Consider the following 17,628-nt stretch of genomic DNA (forward strand, 5'->3'; position numbering starts at 1 on the left):
GTCCCAGGACTGCCCGCTTTTGCAAAGCTCCCTGTTGGACACCCTGTGTGATCTTGTGCAAATTGCTCTGCTGTCCGTGCCTGGGCTCACGCAGCGTGACTGGATGGTTTCAACCCTCCTACTACCATTATTTATTTCTTTATGGGCTCAAAGCTCTGCCGGCAGCTCTCGCTCCCCGAGGCTTACGTGAAGAGGCAGGCCCGTTTCGGTACCGTGCCGGGGGAGCTCCTGCTCAGCGGCGGGACCCGCGCTGGGGCCGCTCGTGCCCCCGCGCCGCCTCAGGGCCGCTCGGGGCGGCGGCGCGCGGCGCGTGTGCGCGGGAGCGGCGCGTGGATGGCGGGGGCGGCGCCGCCCCGCCCCGCCCGCGGCCAGCCAGTCCCTCTGCGGAGAGCCGCGCCCGCCCCCATTGGCCCCGCCGCGCGCGGTCATTTGCATGCGGCTCGCCCATTGGTGGAGCCGCGCGCCCCGCCCGCGCTTCACCTGCGCCGCCGAGTTGGCCGCACTTGGCGCGCCGGCCGCCAGCAGCCGCCCCCGGCGCCGCCGGCCCCGCTCCGCGCCGAGCCGAGCCGAGCCGAGCCCATCGGGTCCGCCCGGATCGCCCGCCCCGGCCGCGCCGCGCTCACCGGCTTCAGCGCCCGGATCTGCTGGAAAGAGGATAAGCCCTCCGCGTCTCTCTCTCTCTTTCTGCGTGCGTCTAGCAGTTCTGCATCACAATACTTGCTAGTGGAGAAGCAACAGAAACCCCTTGGAATTGGGATTTAAAAAAAAAAATCGAAATTTTACCTAGGGTCTCTACCTTTTTTTTTTTTTTTTTTCCCTTATTTTTCTTTTTATAGTCCGGCTCCAACTAAGTGAGAGACAGGGATCCCAGGCAGGGAAAAGTCCTCAAGGAGCCCGTGATCCTGGAGGAACCTTGCAAGTGAAAGATCCAGTATTCTCGTGCTGACATGTGTGGTTTTCCTGCTCTCTTCTGGAGGTTCGTCACAGCCACGGAGTCCCCGGCACGATAGATCCAGCCCTGGGAAACGCCGCTTGTCGTTCTTCTGCGTGTTGTCACTAACCTTCCCCCTTCCCTCCCCTTCCCTTCCAGCACACGCACGCTCTGGCACAGCCACACGCTGTCACTTTCCCTCCTGAACACACACGCGCACCCTCGAGCCTCGGAGGAGACTCTCGTTTTTGCTAGCATGGGTCCCTTGGCATCATGAACCTTTTCCTTGCTCCCTGGCTGGAATTCAAACTGCCCAGCTGTAGGTGTCTTGTGCCTTGACCATGCACCTGAGAATAGACCCCAGCAGTTGCCCGGGACGCCGCCCTGCCTGGACTCTGTGGATGTGCTCCCTCTTTTGGGGATGTATCGTCAGCCCTGTGTGGAGTTCCTCTAACGTGGCTTCTTCTGCCTCCTCTTCCTCGTCTGTGTCTCAGGCTCAGTATGAGCACCATTTCCACGGCAGCAAGCACCACTCTGTGCCTATCTCTATCTACCGCTCCCCTGTCTCCCTCCGAGGAGGACACGGTGGGTTTTTTCTCTTTAACCTTCTTGCAGAGCAGCTAGAGCGGCAGAGGGGAGCGGGGCGCCCTGCGGATGGTGCGTGTGACGGGGGGAGGGAGGGAAGGAGGGGGGGGATCTCTCAGCCCCTCGCACTTGCTCCATTAACTCTCCTCCTGCTGGCCCTTGGCTCTTCCCTGACCCCCCTCCTAGTGCAGCTCTAGGCAACTGCTTTCGGCGCCGCCTTCCCCGCAGGTTCCCCAGCCGGGTGGCTGCTCTGGGGCCCTGTGCTGGGCGGTGCCACGTGCACCGCGGAGAGGGTCCCGCCGAGGGTCTGCAGGGAGGGATTGCTAACTCCCGGTTCTCGTCTCTAGCGGAGTTACAGCGGCTGATAGAGCCCTTGCAGCAGAGCATCTTCCCGCCAGCAGCCTTGGCCGGGCCCTGCGGGAGGCAGCCCCGGCTCTGCCCCTGCCCCTCTCCCTTGCTCCCTGCCCACCTTGGTGACTCTGTCCAGCAGCTGAGGGCACGCGAAGGGAGAGCAAGTGCTCTGCCCTGTGCCCCTGCCTCCCTGCACAGCGCCTGTTAGTTAGCGGGTGCCCGAGAAACCCTGGAAGAGGAGATACAGGCAGCGTGTTCCAGTACAGGCAGGAAGGGAGGAGAGGGTCTGTGGATGCTAAGGAAGGGGGGGATTCAGCAGCCTCCAAAGTGCTGAGCAGTGCTCAGTGCCTAGGGGCAGGGCTGGCTCTTCCTACCAAGAGGAAGAGGCCTGGGTGGGCCATCCTGGGGACTCTCCCTTGCCCCCTGCATCGCCTCCTACTCTGCCCCGTGTCCCTCTGCTTCTGCCTTCAGCCACGTCAGCCCCGGAGGCTCAGGCAGGCTGGCGCCTGTCCCTTCCCTGCAGGACTGTGGGTTACAGGAACAAGTTCAGCTGTGGTATGAACAGCACAGCAGCACCTCTGCTCTGCCCCCATGTAGGCGAAGGCGGTGCTAGATTGCATAGGTGACTTCAGTTTCTGCTCTCACACCCTGCCTGGTGCTTCCCTCTCTCCAAGCTTGTTTCTCTTGTACCTGTTCTGTTTTGGAAATCCTTTGGGACCGACTGATGCCTCCATCGCTCACCCTACTGTCTCACGTGGTCCTGGCATATTGTTGCAAACAACAGCAAGTCTGATGCTGATAATTATTAACTGATAACTTAGTTTCACAGGGGTGGTGCTTAGCAGATAGCTTTGGTGTCTGCTGGCATGTCACTTGGTTCCCTTTCCATGCAGAGCCTGAATATGTTTTACTTATACGTATGAGCCTTGAGATTGCAGTGGGAGTTTGGGAGGGGGAGATGCTGCCCCTTCTGTCTGCAAAGCTGGCCTCGCGCCTCCAGCCTGACCCTTTTCACACAGGGTGGTGTCTGTGCTGCTGCCCCGGGTTCCACTCTGCGGGAGGCCCCGCAGCGCTGCCCTGTGCCTGCAGCGGCCCTGCCGGAGCATCCTCCGGAGCGCGGAGCGGCTCTGCTGCTGCTCGGCTCTGACTGGCAGCGGCTGCTTTCTGCGCGTGTTCCTGAGCCCCTGCTCTCTCCAGCGTGCCTCGGACCTGTGTTGCTGAGCTCCCTCGACCACCCTGCCAATGCACTTGTAGCCTCTATGGGAGCTCCTTCCCTTGCTGTTCCCCTTGAACTCTTCACATCGCTCTGCTGGTAACCCGAGCCCTGAGCCAGGATACTCTTGGTTTTAATGTCCCTGTACCCTCCATTCTGCTCTGTGAGTGCATCGTCCTAGTGCCTATTGCAGCCATGTCATGCGACATTTCAACCTGCTATCCTGGGGCTTTCCTCTTCCTTTCTGTCTCCTGACCTGTTCTCATCTCCACATCTGATCTTGCTCCTTACCCTGAATGTTGCTGCATTTTTGTTGTTCTCGGGCCCTGTGTAGACATTGTTTTCTAGCTAATTGAGTATTTCTTTGATGTCAACAGATAGTAGAATCGGGCTTTTAGGTCACTTGTGAGTAAAGGAGGGAAGGATGTCATAAAATGCCAGCATAGTTATCCTTGGTTAAACAGGCAGGGAATAGTCTGTGGAGGAGTTCACAGTCCTGGTCAAGAAGCAATAGTTATTTTCTCCTTGATGATTTTTCCATCTCCCCTGAAAACCCAGCAAAGCCTCATCTATGAGCCCAGTGCAAAAGCTGTTATTAACTTCAGTGGGAGACACGCACATTTTTTTCAGTGTCCTCGCTGCAGTAAGGAATCAAGAGAAACGGAGAGCTCGAGCTCTGGGAGCTCAGGTCAGCACCTAAGGCAGTATGAGATTTTTTTCCTTTCCTAATCATGGCATATAGCAAAGCTGGCATGGAACCCCCTTTGGCTATGAGTAAAGGGAAAAGAGGGAGAGAAAGGATGTCAGAAAGACAAACACACACATGGTTTATTTTCTGTTTTCTTTCTCTGTTGCATGACAGAGGTCCTTGGATTTGGATCTGTGACAGTGCTGAGGAGTCAGACCCTAGGGAGGCCGTGCACTCCCAGTGTTTGCTGGGGGTTTGATTTTCTTAATCTGCTAGAGAGGAATAAAGAATTCGGTCTGGCTCTAGCCATGCTCAGTGGCTGCGTTCCCGCTAACTCCAGAAGGAGACGTGTTGAGGGCTGCAATCACCCTGCTGTTCTGCCGTCCAGTCCCACAGTCTTACACAGCTTGGTAGCTTTTGATCTATTTGAAGTAGTGTGTGGGTATGTAAAACACAGGAAAAATAAATGTCTCCCTAGCAATGAACACTTGTTTAGAATCTGTTCAATCCTCCTTTAAAGCCCGTGCAAAACCTTCTTTTGGCTTACCTTGAGCAGCACTGGGCGCAGATCTGGCCGTCATTATAGCATTGGTGGTGTGAGAGTTAATTCTGAAATCACCAAGCTGGTGCTTTCTGGTAGGTGAGCTGCAACCTGCAAATGCAAAACTTGGCACAGCTGAGGTATTACCTAAAGGAGAAAGTCTGGTAACAGGTTTTCCTCCCTATCAGCAGGTGAGCAAACCTGGATGGGCAGAGAAGTCCTGGGAGTTGGAAGGAATCTTTTTGTGTGTGTGAGGAGCTTCCCAGGCTGGCAAAGTCTTTCTTCCTGAACCATTGGAAAGAAAAGCTGCTGTTTCTCCTTGTTACACCACGGGCTTTTTAGACAGGCGTGGAAAAGAGAGAGAGGGGAAAGAGTGAGAAAAAAAAAAAAGGCTATGGAGTGGTTTTGGACTGTGTTTATTAAAAGCCCAGATGCACTGAATCCTTCTTCCTCCCCATAGTTCCTTAGCACCCTGCTGGGTCAGTTGCTTCCCAAGGTCTGCAGCAGTGGCTTCGCAGCCCTTCTTTCCGTGTCTTCGTTGCCTCAGCTGCTGAATAATGCATGTCTCTCGTTGACAGATAAATTAAGAGATTTGTGTGTGTTTTGTCTTAGTGATGAATTAATTAATTTGCTTTCTCCTTTTCTCCTCCAGCTGCATTTTCTCTCGCCCTCCCTGATGGATGGGGAGCAGGGGTGCACGGAGCTGTGTGCGATGCCTTGTGCGGTTTTCCCCGGCCTGCAGCCCTGCAGGGGCAGCTGGGGGAGGAACAACGGGCCATGGGGCATTGGGGCATTTTTCTTTGGTTGTGTTTTTTTTTGCTTTGTAAGACTGGTTCAGGCTGTTGAATGAAAGGCAGCAAGAAGTGAGGGTGTTACGAAGACTGGCAGTGAGGAGTCATCAGTTTCAGGTTTCAGTTAAGTTCATAGAAGTACTGTCTTCCACGTGAAGAATTTTCAAAGATTTTTTTCCATCTCATGTCATTTTTTTTTTAGTTTAGCAAACAACAGTGAGCATTTGGACAAATGAGTATTTCCATGAAATAGGCAGGTATTCTGTAAACTAGTGTTAAAGCTTCCCACACACAGCTGTGACAGTGTACCCGCTATCTAATAAGCATATCCTACTCTTTGCAGCTTTTCCAATGTGACCTTTTTCTTGTCTTGAATGTCTTTGTTATTCCAGTTCTGCCTTCTCTGTAAAAGAGGGAACTAGTTCCTGATTCCAAGCACCAAGCCAGGACTTTCCCTTTTACCCCATTGTCGACAGGTAGCTGAGCAAAGGTAGCCCTAACAGAAGGGAAACATCATCTTCTACAGAGCAGAAGGTGACCCATTAAATTTAACTTAATTCAGAGATTAAATTAGGGTTGCAGTCCAGTTCTGCCAAAGTGAAAAGCCACAAGTCTTATCTCCTTTCTGTAGCCACTTTCAGGCTTCTGTAAAGCAATGGAGCCGGCTTTTTTGGAATGACCGGAGATTCTCCACACCTGCGTATTTAGATTCTCTTCCTCAGACATATGAGCAGTGACCGTTATTTTAAATGAATGATCAGGTCTGTTTGTCTGAAGTTGGATATCCATATGTTAAAGCACCCCTCTCATTAGTCATCTTCATTTTAAGTTAATCCTAATTGAGTTTTGCCTCCCTGCAGTAAGTCTCTTCAGGTCTTTGGAGAAAGCACATTTGGTAGTTGAGCACATGAAAACTGTGGGTACAGGAAGGCTGTTTCCTCAAAAGAGATTACTATATGATTTACTGTTTGCATTCCTTTTTGTATGAAAGTTTCTAACCACGTACTTTGATTTGTTATTCTGTTGTCCTAGGCCATGCCTAATATCAGATGTTTCCAGCTAGGATTAGCTTGTGTTGATCCTCAAAATAGTGGCGTAAGTTTGTTCACCTGGTGCTTGAACTTGTGGAACTCAACGATCTGATGAGACCTGGAACAAGAAAAAGAACAATGTTTTTCTGAACTGTGTCTTGTTGATTTAATCCCTGTCTCTGTGCCCTTGAAACACTACTCAATCCCATGCTGCTGCAGGTACAATCTCATAGGAAATACGTTAAAAAGCCCTCCACTAACAGATACCCTGATAGATTCAGTATCTATCAGCACATATTGCAAAAGTGGGAATGTTAGTGGCAAGTTAGAATTAGATCAGGGCTTTCTTACTCCTCGCATTTCCTTTTCAATATGTTCCAGAGGAGTTTGCTTCTTTATTATTTCTGCTTTCGGATAACATAGCCCTGACTTGTCAAGCAACTGCCACACTCTACAGCAAAGGTGACTGTTTCAAAGACAGATGAAGGACCCTGCTATATACTTTGTATAGGCATTGAAGGCATAAAAAAATACTGGGATGTGTGACTCAAGCTGCACAGTTAGAACACTGCAGAATGACAACAGTACTTTTTATAATATTCCCATGTACAAAAAAAATGTGGAAGAGAATTTTCTTAAAGGTGCTGGACAGTTTTATATGCTTTTGTTCTCTTTTTTAGTCATGGTATAAAAATACATGTTTGACCAATATTACTGTGCTGATGAAAGATCAGATTCTTTCCACAAAATAAAGGAAACTAAGCCAAACTAATATAACACTGCAAATATCAAGGTGATGTTCAGGTGGAGGCTGGTGAAATCCCACAGTTTGTCATACAAAAGGCAACTGATTAAAGAACTGAGGATTATAAATGCAAGGAACATATGCTTTGCTGGGGAAATATACTGGATAACCACTCTTGTGTTTTTCCATGTCTATATGCTGTGATTTAAGGGGACCAACTCTCTGTTTAGTTGCCTGGCATGACCGTCCTGTGCTGACTTGGAACCATTTTTTGGTGATTCTTTTTTGTTGTTGTTGCTGTTGCATTTGATAACAATGAAAAATCACTTGCACTGAAGATAAAAAGGTGGCTTTGACATTGAGACTTGACCAGCACCTCAGGCTCGCTGTGTAACCTTGGTGAACGTGGTGGTCCTCTCTGACTCGTTGTCGTCTGTGAAATGAGGACAAAACCATTTATATGCCAGGAGGCTGAGGAGCACCTCTGTGCTTTGAGATCCGTGGCAGAAGAAATCCACAGAATCCATACATTTGCACAGACATGTATGAAATCCCAGTATTCCTCTTGTGTGTCAGGACAGCTTAAAGAAAGGGCAGCTTTGACCTCTGCTTGAAGGACAGGGTGGACGCCGGTGAATTCTGGGCACAGCGCCTGGAGGCAGTTTCCCCCGAGGCTCTAAAGCTTGAAGGGGGTGTCGTGACAGTCGCCACGGCTGGTGTCTTCAGAGGAGCAGGGAGAGCATTTCCGCTGGAGCGGCGGCTGCTCCGGATCCCAGGGGGCCCCGAGCCGGGAGCCGGCGATTCCCCACGGCTCCCTCGCCACTCTCACAAATTACTTCCCTCACGCTCTGTGCGTGTGGTGTCTCTGCACATTAAAACATAACTATCTATACCCTGAGTGACTTTCCCCCAAACTATGAATTTAAAGTACTTCCGACACTGTCTTTTAGAATTTGAATATAATTATATGCTTTGAGTGGAAATTGTGGTTTTTGCTACGTAAGAAACTAATGGAAATGATCTGCCTGTTCCTGTAGTTTACAGATTATACGCTTTAAATCTGGGGATGTATATTTAGGCTGTTTTTCTGTATGGTATATTAAAATGGAAATGAAGCTGGTGTGAGCTATAGTGGTTGCTAAGCATGAATAGCAGGTTGATAAAGGACATTACTAAATTGATCTAGTGTTAAGTTTTACTTCAATATTTCTTCCTTTTGCGCCTTTCATCTTTTTGCATTCTTGATGATGGAGAAGAGGCAGGTAGAAGGTATTTAACAGCCTGCTGAGGGCTGTGTGTCTGCAGAAGCTCGAGGGACGAGGTGAATGAATCCGAAAACATAAGACGTTGCTAAAAAAAAGTCACTGTGTATTCTGTGAATACCACATGGTAAAGAATCAGGAAAGACTTTGTTCTGTGGAGAGCTCAGGAAAAGAGTGCTGTCAGGCTGACTTCCTTTTTATTTACCAGCCAGAGTAAAATGCAGAGTAAATGAGTCTCCAGCATATACCCAGAACATATTTTTGAGATTTAGAATCAGTTCAGCATATCTACATCAAGCAAAGAGATGAAATGATTGAGTGGAGAGAGGAGGTGGAGTTTGTTTTTCCTAACAGTTTGTCCTTTAGCATCCCACCGGGCAAAATCTGCTGATGGGCCCTTTCGGTTCCCTGCTGTCCTGCCGCGCTGCCCAGCGAGGATGGGGACCCGGTGACTGCCCGTGGTGTCTCTGGCAGCGTGAACGCCGCTTGGCCACCTGCCCTCCGCGAGCCGAAGCTCTGCAGAGAGCTTGTCTGGAAAGGGCTTTGGCTGGGTGGTTCTGCAGGTTGGCTGCTTGGGCTCCCAGCGCCTCGCTGCGCAAACGGGATCGGCCATCGGTGGAAGCTTCCAAGCACAGCGTGAGGGCAGAGCAGCACGGGGAGTTCTTGGGTAGTGCTAGGGGGCAGTTAGGGGTTGGTTAGGGGGAGAGCAGGCAGCAGACAGCTGTATATCTCCTTACCTCACCTGCAGTATATGAAACTCCAGGAAGGTAAATCTACTGAAGTTTCATTACAACTGAGAAATTAGCACTGCTCATTTTGTCAAGGGGGAGAACTGGTTTCTTAAGCATGTTTTTTGTGATAGTGAATCTTGCAGAATTTCTGATCTGCCTGCCTTCTGCAGGGTAAGTGAGCAGGTTTGGCTAATAGAGAAATGACCCAGAACTGTTGCCAAAAACACAAGTAACTTTTTAAATTATTTTTTATTCTTGTAAAAAGGCTTGATTTACGTGATCCAGCTATCATGTTGTCCAGCCTGTATGTACAAAATTGGTTCTGCCAAGTTCTCCTCTTGGCTGTCTGGAGTGCAAAGATTCTCACTGTCTGGCTGAACACTTGAATCCAGGTGTTTATTGGACTGAAACCTCTGAATTCCTTGTGCTTCATCTTCTGTGACTTCTTTGAATTATAGTGCTAATCTGAGCAGATTGTTGGAACTGTCCTGAGATTGTAGATATACAGAGGTATTGTCTGGCCTACAAGTGGTGATGTGGATATCTTAGTATCTTGAGGGATGAAAGTGGAAGCAATAGGGGAAAAAATGTTATTTTTTCTCTTTCTTTCATTAGTTCTTCTTTATTTACATATCTATTAGTAGTCCATGTTATGTGTTTCTCATTTTGCTTATTTTACTGATAATTACAGTGTTTTAGGCTGTCACAGAGGAGTTAATCCTTCTTTGATGCTCACTGAGTGCGGTATTTAGGAATGCTGGTGGTCTGGGCAGGACTTAGAGAAATCTTAAGTGTGGGTGGCAGACATCTAGCCACCTGCCTCCTTAACATCTCTGTAGGATTGCAGAAGAACCTACCCCTCCACCCTCCTAAACATCATTTCTTTGCAGTTATGTAATGGATTTTGCAGCTATTTCCAGTTTTCCCTGCCTGCTACCCTGTCTGCAGTCCAGCATGTTTGCCTCAGAGAAGCTTTGCAAGTTACTGATGGCTTTGAATGCCTTTTTACTTTTTATTAGCTCACCATGGAGTCTGCTCTCCGTCCTGGGCCCTTGTGTTCAGAGGCAATGCCTTAGAGGCAAGGAAAAGGCAAATAATTTTTTTTTTTTTTTTTTTTTGAGAAATGTGTTCAGTGTCCTATGAGGATGAGAAAAAGAGAAGCAGAGTAGAAAATCTTTAATATCTTATTTTTAAACTTTTTTTCTATGTTTCTGGAGAAAAAAATATGTGCCGCACAATCATCTCTCTACCTAGTGACTTTCTTTGTGCCACTGGGAGCAGGTTGTGAGGGTGTCTGACCTCTAGAAATGATCTGTATTGGATTAGGAAAAAAAACATTTCTTATAACTAAGTATCTGGGGGGAAATCTTGTTCAGATCAATGCCGATAGGGTGTATCTACGCTTACTTCATTTTGGGCAATTGTTACTGGAGACAAGCTGGTCTAAACTTAGCAAGCTGTAGATTCAGGCCACTTCTCCTGCCCCAGCCTTAAGGAAGGCCTCCACCGGCAAAATGAGCGGCCTCTCCTACTGGACTAATACTTGAGAGCTGATTTATAGCAATGTAGAAATCATGACCTCTCCATTGGTACCTCAGTGGGAACTTTTGCTATTAGTGTCAGTGAAGCCAGATCCCCTTTGGCAACAGTGCTGAACAGGTTCTTCTGGAGAGCAGCAGTGATCAGAGCTGAGGAAAAGATATATTCTTTTCCATCTCTGCCACTGACTTACTGTGACTTTACCGTGAGGGGAATCGTAGAGGCACGTTGTACGTTGCCAGGTGTTCCTGTTTCGCTTTGTTGTAGTGTAGAAATGCTGTGAATATTTTGTCTCCTCGGATCCTGGCATAGCCTATTCGAGAGGAAAAGAACTGTATTGTTGTTCTTCCCCAAAATACTGGAAGGAGATTTCTCAGGCTTCAGCCAGGATATTTGGTCCTTTCAATTTAGGCAATGTTACAGTGCTGAGATGCCTAATATCTTAACATAGTGTCAGAGGTCCTGGGAAATGGTGGAATCCCAGAATGGCTGGGATTAGAGACCACCCAGTCCAAACCTTCTGCTCAAGCACCCTTGTAATTTCCTGAGAAGACTAGGCATCTTCCCATGATGTCAGTTTTGTAAAGAAATATTTGTCCTCATCTGAAGAATACAGAGAGAGGGAAAAATGAGGAATTTCTGGACTCCATATAGTATTTTGGCTCAGTCATTTTTTTCCAGGGAGTACATAATTTTCTGGTATTAGTGAGCGTTTAATTTCTTGCTTCAAGAAGCATTAGGAGGAACACGTATTTCTGTCTTCCCCTAGTTCTGGGACTTTGGGGTGATTGTCTACAACAGTGACCCAAAGATCTGAGCACTTCAGCTTGGCCTGTGCTTTTAGTGTCCCCATTTGCTCTTCTTATTCTGTCACAAGTCAGGTGTTATCTGCAAGTGCTCAATCAATTCTTTTTACCAAAAATTGTGAACTAAGTTATTGAGGTGATTTCAGCTAGCAAGGACAAGAAGAGGGGAGGGAGAGAAGAGGAGAAAGATGGAAATTAGGCTGAAGTGTAAATCAGTCAAGGGTACCATTGCTATTCTTTCTTTCTCTTTAATCAGGAGTAAAGGAGACAAGGATTATCAGAAGAACCATTAAAGATCCAAGTAGCTCTCAACAAAAGACACAGAAAATTTGAAGCTGGATGAAAAAAATGCAGTGTCCAAGTGAAGAAAAAGGAGATGAAGGAGTATTAGAGCTCATCAGCAGAGCTGCCCTGCTGGCTATGCCTAGATGAGAGCTGAGGGGATGCTCTTTGCTCTGCAGAAGGTCTAGGGTCTGCCGCTTACTCACCAGAGCACTGGGTTGCTGGTGTTCACTGTACAGGGTGTGCGTCCCTGTTCTCTGTATGCTCAAGTAGTACATAAAAGAGAGGAGGAAGAGTGGTTCTGTGCAAATGCAATGGCTGAATAGTGGATATTTTTGTTTGGGCACTTTTGTGAGTTTATGTAGGGATATCTGTAATATTTCTCCTTGGGGAAGCTTACCTCAGTTCAGAAGCGTTGTCTGATTTTTACTTTTCTGCTGAGGTTTAGGATTATGTATAATTCATTTCCACAGGGAAGCCAAGTTCAGATTTAGAAGAGGGCTCATGTGTACGTGTGTGTGTGTAGAATATTTCCTCCTGAATATTGAGTTGAGGCAAAGTTATCGTATCTCAGGGAACTCTTTGTTGCTCAAGTGACCATCTTACAGCAAACCTCTATATCCAGGGTAGATTTCCTGTTAGATTCAAGGGCACCTCCTAGGGAGGCTACTTTAGTTTCTGGCCTTCATGTATCTGAACTTGCCAGTGTTTACAGAAGTCTTTTTTAGTCAAGAAGTTTAAAATATGGCAATAGCAAGTGAATCCCAGATGTGATATCACGATGCAAGATTGTGATTTTATGGCACATTGCATGGACAGTTTGCTACTATTTTCTTTCTATAATTTTATCCAAAATAACTACAATTTTTTTAAATAATAGCATATAATTATTTATCATTATTTATACGATCCTAATATAACTCCCAAATGCAGTGACCGTTTCCTGTAAAAAGGAAGATTAAAAACAGTGAACATATCATAAATGTGCTTTATTCTCAGTCATCCACAGAGAATTCAGAGCAAGGAAGATGTGTTCTCTGTGTTTCAGGGACCCCATCACAAATGTGTAGTCATTGAAAAAAGAATTTGCAGGGACTTTTTAGGTTCCTGACGTGTAAAAATTAGGCTCTTATGAATTTGCAGACAAGAGGGTAGCTGTAAAGAAATGATTTGAAGCGTTACAGTCTTACAGTAGCAAAGATGCATGAAAAAAATAATGTTTGGTTCAAATTACAGTTGACTCATGGATTCTTTGGGTAATCTCTGAGGACAAGACTTGGCAAATATATGATTGAATTTAGAAAATTCACTGATAAATCCTGCATTAGAGTTGAGGTTAACAGGGGACTAAACTGCCCCCGAATGCTCTGCTGCAGATAAACTCACAGTCCAATCAATGAAATGTCAGCACCAATTTTGGTTAGATGTTGATACACAATTAGAAGAGACATTTCCAACCTGAAGGAAGAAATTAATCACTCAAGATGATAGGAATTGCCATACACATTGGTCCATCTGGTCTGGTATTCTGTCTCTGGCAGTGGCCAGTGCCAGATGCTACAGATGGAAGGGAATAACCTCTTTGATACATTTAATTGTATATCCCAAGGGAGTGCTTTTTTTTTTTTTTTTTTTTTTTTTTGCCTTGACCTCACAAATGACGATCCCCTTATGCTGAAAAGAACTGGGAATGAGACTCGTTGCTGTTTTATCCTAATTACAATATTTTCACATGCCGTTCTCATTCATAAGTCTATTTTCTATGATAAATTTTTCCTTAGCTATTTTTATATCACTGTCTCAAAAGCATTTTATGTAGCTTCTTAAAACATCACTGCACTGATAAAGGGCAAGCAACTAGTTTTTGTATTTCTTGTTCTATGAACAGAAAATGGGGCATGGGGAGGGAAAGCAGCTTGCTGAGTCAGATGCTCTTGCCACATTTAAACAGCCTGAATTCTGCCTAAGTCCCTGGGTTTACTGTTTTCTGTCACTTGACTCCAGGCCCTCAGGTGCCTAATCAATAGGCTCAGGAGGTTAATAGAGTTCAGGCTGTTGGAAAGTGGCTGTGCACAGAGTCAGAGCAGACCGAAGAACCTGGCTCTGGGGGTGCCTGGTCCACTGCACTGGACACGTTGCTTTTACTCGGCGTCAAGGCTATACTTGTGTGTAGGATTTCCTTGCAGAAATGCATCAATAGGGGAAGGAGGCGCATGCACACGTTGACACTACTGAGAAGTGTTGGTTGTCATCCGTGTTTGACTGATTAGTGCATGTACCTTGAATCTAATGCATTTCAAATACACCTGATTTACTCTCTGTGAGTACATCATCATTTTTCAGTGCATGTATATTAGGTCTTCCTGGAAGCTTTCACTCATTGCACAAATACTCTGGTTGGTGCATGTGCCCTGAAGATCTAGAAATGCTAGCACAAGTGCAGGGTTCTCCAGCTCCTCAGACAGAATTTCTAGGCAGAACAGTCAGTCATCTTTGAGGAAATCTGTGCCTATGAAAATCTTGTCTCTTTCTCTCTCTAACAACACTCTGCATCCGTGGGTTCTCTGTAGTGGAACGTGCTTTCTGCATACTGTGTGTATGTATGTGAATAGGCAACTGGGTTTGTTTGTATATTTGTATAATAAAAACAACCTCAGCCAAATGCTGCCAGAACTGTTCTGTCTTCAGCCTCCAGCTGTATAACGTTATCTGTGTTGTGTCCATTTTCAAATAGCCACTGCCATGTTTCATCTGCCTTCTGTGGTACATGGAGGTGACTCCATTCAGCATTTTCTTCTAAACTCATGAAAACTTTGAGTTTGTTTTTAACTTATGCTCTCAAAGAGCAGCTTCCAAATGAGATTATCCTGTCAGGAAAGAGACAGAGGGGTCTAAGCAGCAACTTAATATGGATTCAGTTTTGACCCTGCCTCCTGCTGTAGCTCTGGATAGATCTTTCCCCCACTGTGAACTCTCTGTGCGTAATAGAGAGTTAAAACACTTGTCTGTTGCTTAGTGGTTTGTGAGGAGCGATGGTCTTGATCCTACTTTCACTGTCAAACTGGAAGACCTTTCGTGTAAAGGCAGAATATGGTGGGTAGTAGAGCACTCTCAGGTGGTTTGAGGTGGCCTCTGTTCACTTGTCAGCAGTTTTGCATAGCCAAAGAAGCAGTTGTGTCCTACAGATCTCACTTTGAGCCTTGGCCAGAGAGGAGATAGAGCATGCACGTACATTGTGCCAGCCGCTGGGTGAAAATGGTTGTGGATCTCTTGCGTTTGTCAACTGGCAAGCCTCATGAGCTGAAAAGGAACACCAGCCTGGGCAGAGTAGCCTTCACTCTGGTGTTGTAACCTATGATGTGAGTAGGGATGGTGGCAGCAAAAGACCTGACCCAGTTAATGTGTTCAGGATTTCTTTTTTTTCCTCCTCAGATGAAATGGGACAAAAGAAATGAAGTGTTGAAAATACTGGCCTGGGTATTTCAGAGTATTCAAAGAGGGTCAAAGTGCTTTCTGTCAACAGCTACTGCTCTAGGCAGATAGATCACGTCTTTATATGAGATGCCCAAGCACCTGATGCAAAATTACTGTAATACAATCCTTCCTCTGTGCACAAATACACCACTTGTGTATCTTTGCTTCTGACTTACAACTATATGCAGGAATTTCTACGGAAACCATTAAGCTTCTGTAGCAAAAATAGTATCATTAAAAGAAGTTTTCCCAGAACTCAGGCCTTCCATAGAGCGCCCATAGCGCTCAGCCTGCTTCCTCACCAGCCTTACTGAATTCGTCATCACAACCAAACTCATTTGAAATCAAGCCACAGATGGCCTAATTTCTACAACAGCTGTAGTAAAATGTCACTCAGAATAAAACCATCAAAAGCCTTGGATTTAATACATGCGCAATCTAGGGTATGGTGCACTTCCTCCAGCGCTCCAAAGACCCTCACAAAATCTATGTTAGTGAGACCAAAAGCTACTATGTACTGTGGTGAGCTCACATAGACCTTCGGTACCTAATTGAAACATCCAAATAACAGTAGGAGAACATTTTTCACAAATAACTACTCAAACCTATCAGCCCTGATCCTCAAGGGAGTCCTTCCAAACAGCTTCAAAAGATGATCTTAGAAACTGAAATCTGTAAGTCAGGCTCTAAAAATCAAGGGCTCAGTAGCAGTATTGATTTATAGTACATTATATTTCTTCTTGCATCCTGCTGTCTCTGAACTCCTTCATGTCCTATAGACAATAATTAATTCTCTCTGTCCCATTGAGGTAAAGAGACTGTTACCTCTCCCTTGGCAGTGCCACTTCTCTCTGATCTACAGGCACCCGTCGCCTTTCCTCTCAAACTGACTGATCAATTACCATCACCAAATTACATGCAAAGCTGTTTGTTACCTTGGAGGGTTGCTGTTACAATTTTAGATCTGAATAGGGCTTATGTTCCTTCTGTTGTGCATTTTATTCCACTATGCCAGTTAGTCTATTAAAGCAAACCTTGCTCATTTATATCCACTGATCATCATGTTAATAACAACATCATTTTTTGACTTGGACATTTTAAAACTTCATTAGAGTATTCATTAATTGAACACTCCAAACAAAACATGTTTTTAATGAAACTCGAAACCATATTGTTAAACGTCTACAGTTCTTCAAAACTGGGCTTTTGAGCCATTCCTATATATAGTTTAGTTCTGATGAATTACCTTTCAGTGGAAAGTTCTCGGCCAATGCTGTTGTAAAATGTTGGGACATAAAAGCAGACATGAACACATATGGACACATAAACACACACATCATGTGCTGGACACACAAGCACACACATCATGCATTATTTGTGTTATTTTCTTTCTTTCTTTTTTTTTCCATTAGAACCATTCTGCAACCACTGGCTACATGAGCATTAGTCCATTTATTTCTATTTTCTTTCTCCCTTGCTGGATGTGGTAGAGATTAAACAACCATAGAAATGAGAAATGGTTGTGGATCTGAGCTGTAGGAGAATTGTCACTCTGGAAGCTGATATTCTAAACCATGCTACTGGCCCAAGTTTTTATCCTCAGTCTTATTGTAATATGACTCTGATTTCAACTAGAGAGGAAGCCAAGCTGTACTGAATTGAAATTGGTACCTTGAGAGTTGGATGCTGAAAAAAGATATTCAATAGCAATGGAGCAGTGTCATACATCAGCAATATGCTCATGATATTTTCTATCTGTCATTACAGGATGAACCCAGTCGTGTTAAGTTTTACCAAACCAGGTGGTGGTTGTGAGCTTCTTAAAATATTGTTGGTTCTGTTGGGAGCAAGCGTCATTATGGGCTTTTGCACTAATTGTGCAAAAGAAATCCAGATCTTTAACTTACTGCCGGAGCAAGCCTGAACCACAACTCAATCCCATCTTCATTACTAGATGCCATGGTTTTGCAGTGTTTAAACATGAATAAATGTAAAGCCTAAGTAGTTTGCTGTTTAGATAGTTGACTGTTCAGGATAACAATACAGCTTGTTGATCCATAACAACAGTATCTTGTTCACGCACATGTGATACAGTCACGTTTTTGTAAATGAGTAATCTTGCATGTATGTATTCAGTAGGGTTTTCATACCTAAATTAGATATTTTAAAATCTGCTCCAAGTTGCTGATAAAAGAATAAAATAGATCATTTTCACTGGGGGAAGGTAGGGGAGGTGTCACAGATGTGTGGGATGTGATTTAATCTTTATTTTGCAAGATTTCTCACCGTATCTTAAATAATATAGTTGACCAAATGCTGTGTGTTTCTTTGTCTAGAAGAGATCAGACTCTGGAAGTCTGTTTCTGGCTCTACCATTTTCTGGATTTATAAACAAAGTCAAATTATGCAAACTACGTATGGAACAGTTGCCTCCTATGTACAGAAATTAGAGTTGTGACCTAGCTTTGTAAAGCATTTTGTGCTGTGTGCTACTTTTTGTCTATATAAATGTCAGGTATTATTAGAAATGTCTGCATAGAAGGTATGAGGTGTATTCACACATGCACATTTCATTTAGAATAGACTCCTGATTTTACCCTTAATTTACCTTTCCTGAAATAATGTGTACCAGAACCTTAATCCTTGCATTCCATGGTT

General features: G+C 45.5%; 1 protein-coding gene across 15 annotated transcripts in view; it reads left to right on the forward strand.

Moving 5' to 3' along the window:
• NRXN3 (neurexin 3) overlaps positions 1 to 17,628 on the forward strand; it is a 901,920-nt gene that overhangs the window by 553,669 nt on the left and 330,623 nt on the right. For 3 of the 15 annotated variants that reach the window (XM_010217302.2, XM_010217308.2, XM_088529329.1), the window contains exon 1: positions 838 to 1,516. The exons of 9 other annotated variants lie outside the window; for them this stretch is intronic. In XM_010217302.2, the coding sequence (XP_010215604.1) occupies positions 1,273 to 1,516 (244 nt within the window). In that variant the 5' untranslated portion in view covers positions 838 to 1,272. Of the gene's footprint in view, positions 1 to 836; positions 1,517 to 17,628 lie in introns of those variants that run through there. 3 more of the 15 variants (XM_010217304.2, XM_010217305.2, XM_010217307.2) reach the window with 3 other exon arrangements.

This window comes from Tinamus guttatus, unplaced genomic scaffold (genome assembly GCF_059628265.1).
Source record: "Tinamus guttatus ecotype Peru unplaced genomic scaffold, ASM5962826v1 Tinamus_guttatus_pri_ptg000327l, whole genome shotgun sequence".
Classification (NCBI taxonomy): Eukaryota; Metazoa; Chordata; class Aves; order Tinamiformes; family Tinamidae; genus Tinamus; species Tinamus guttatus.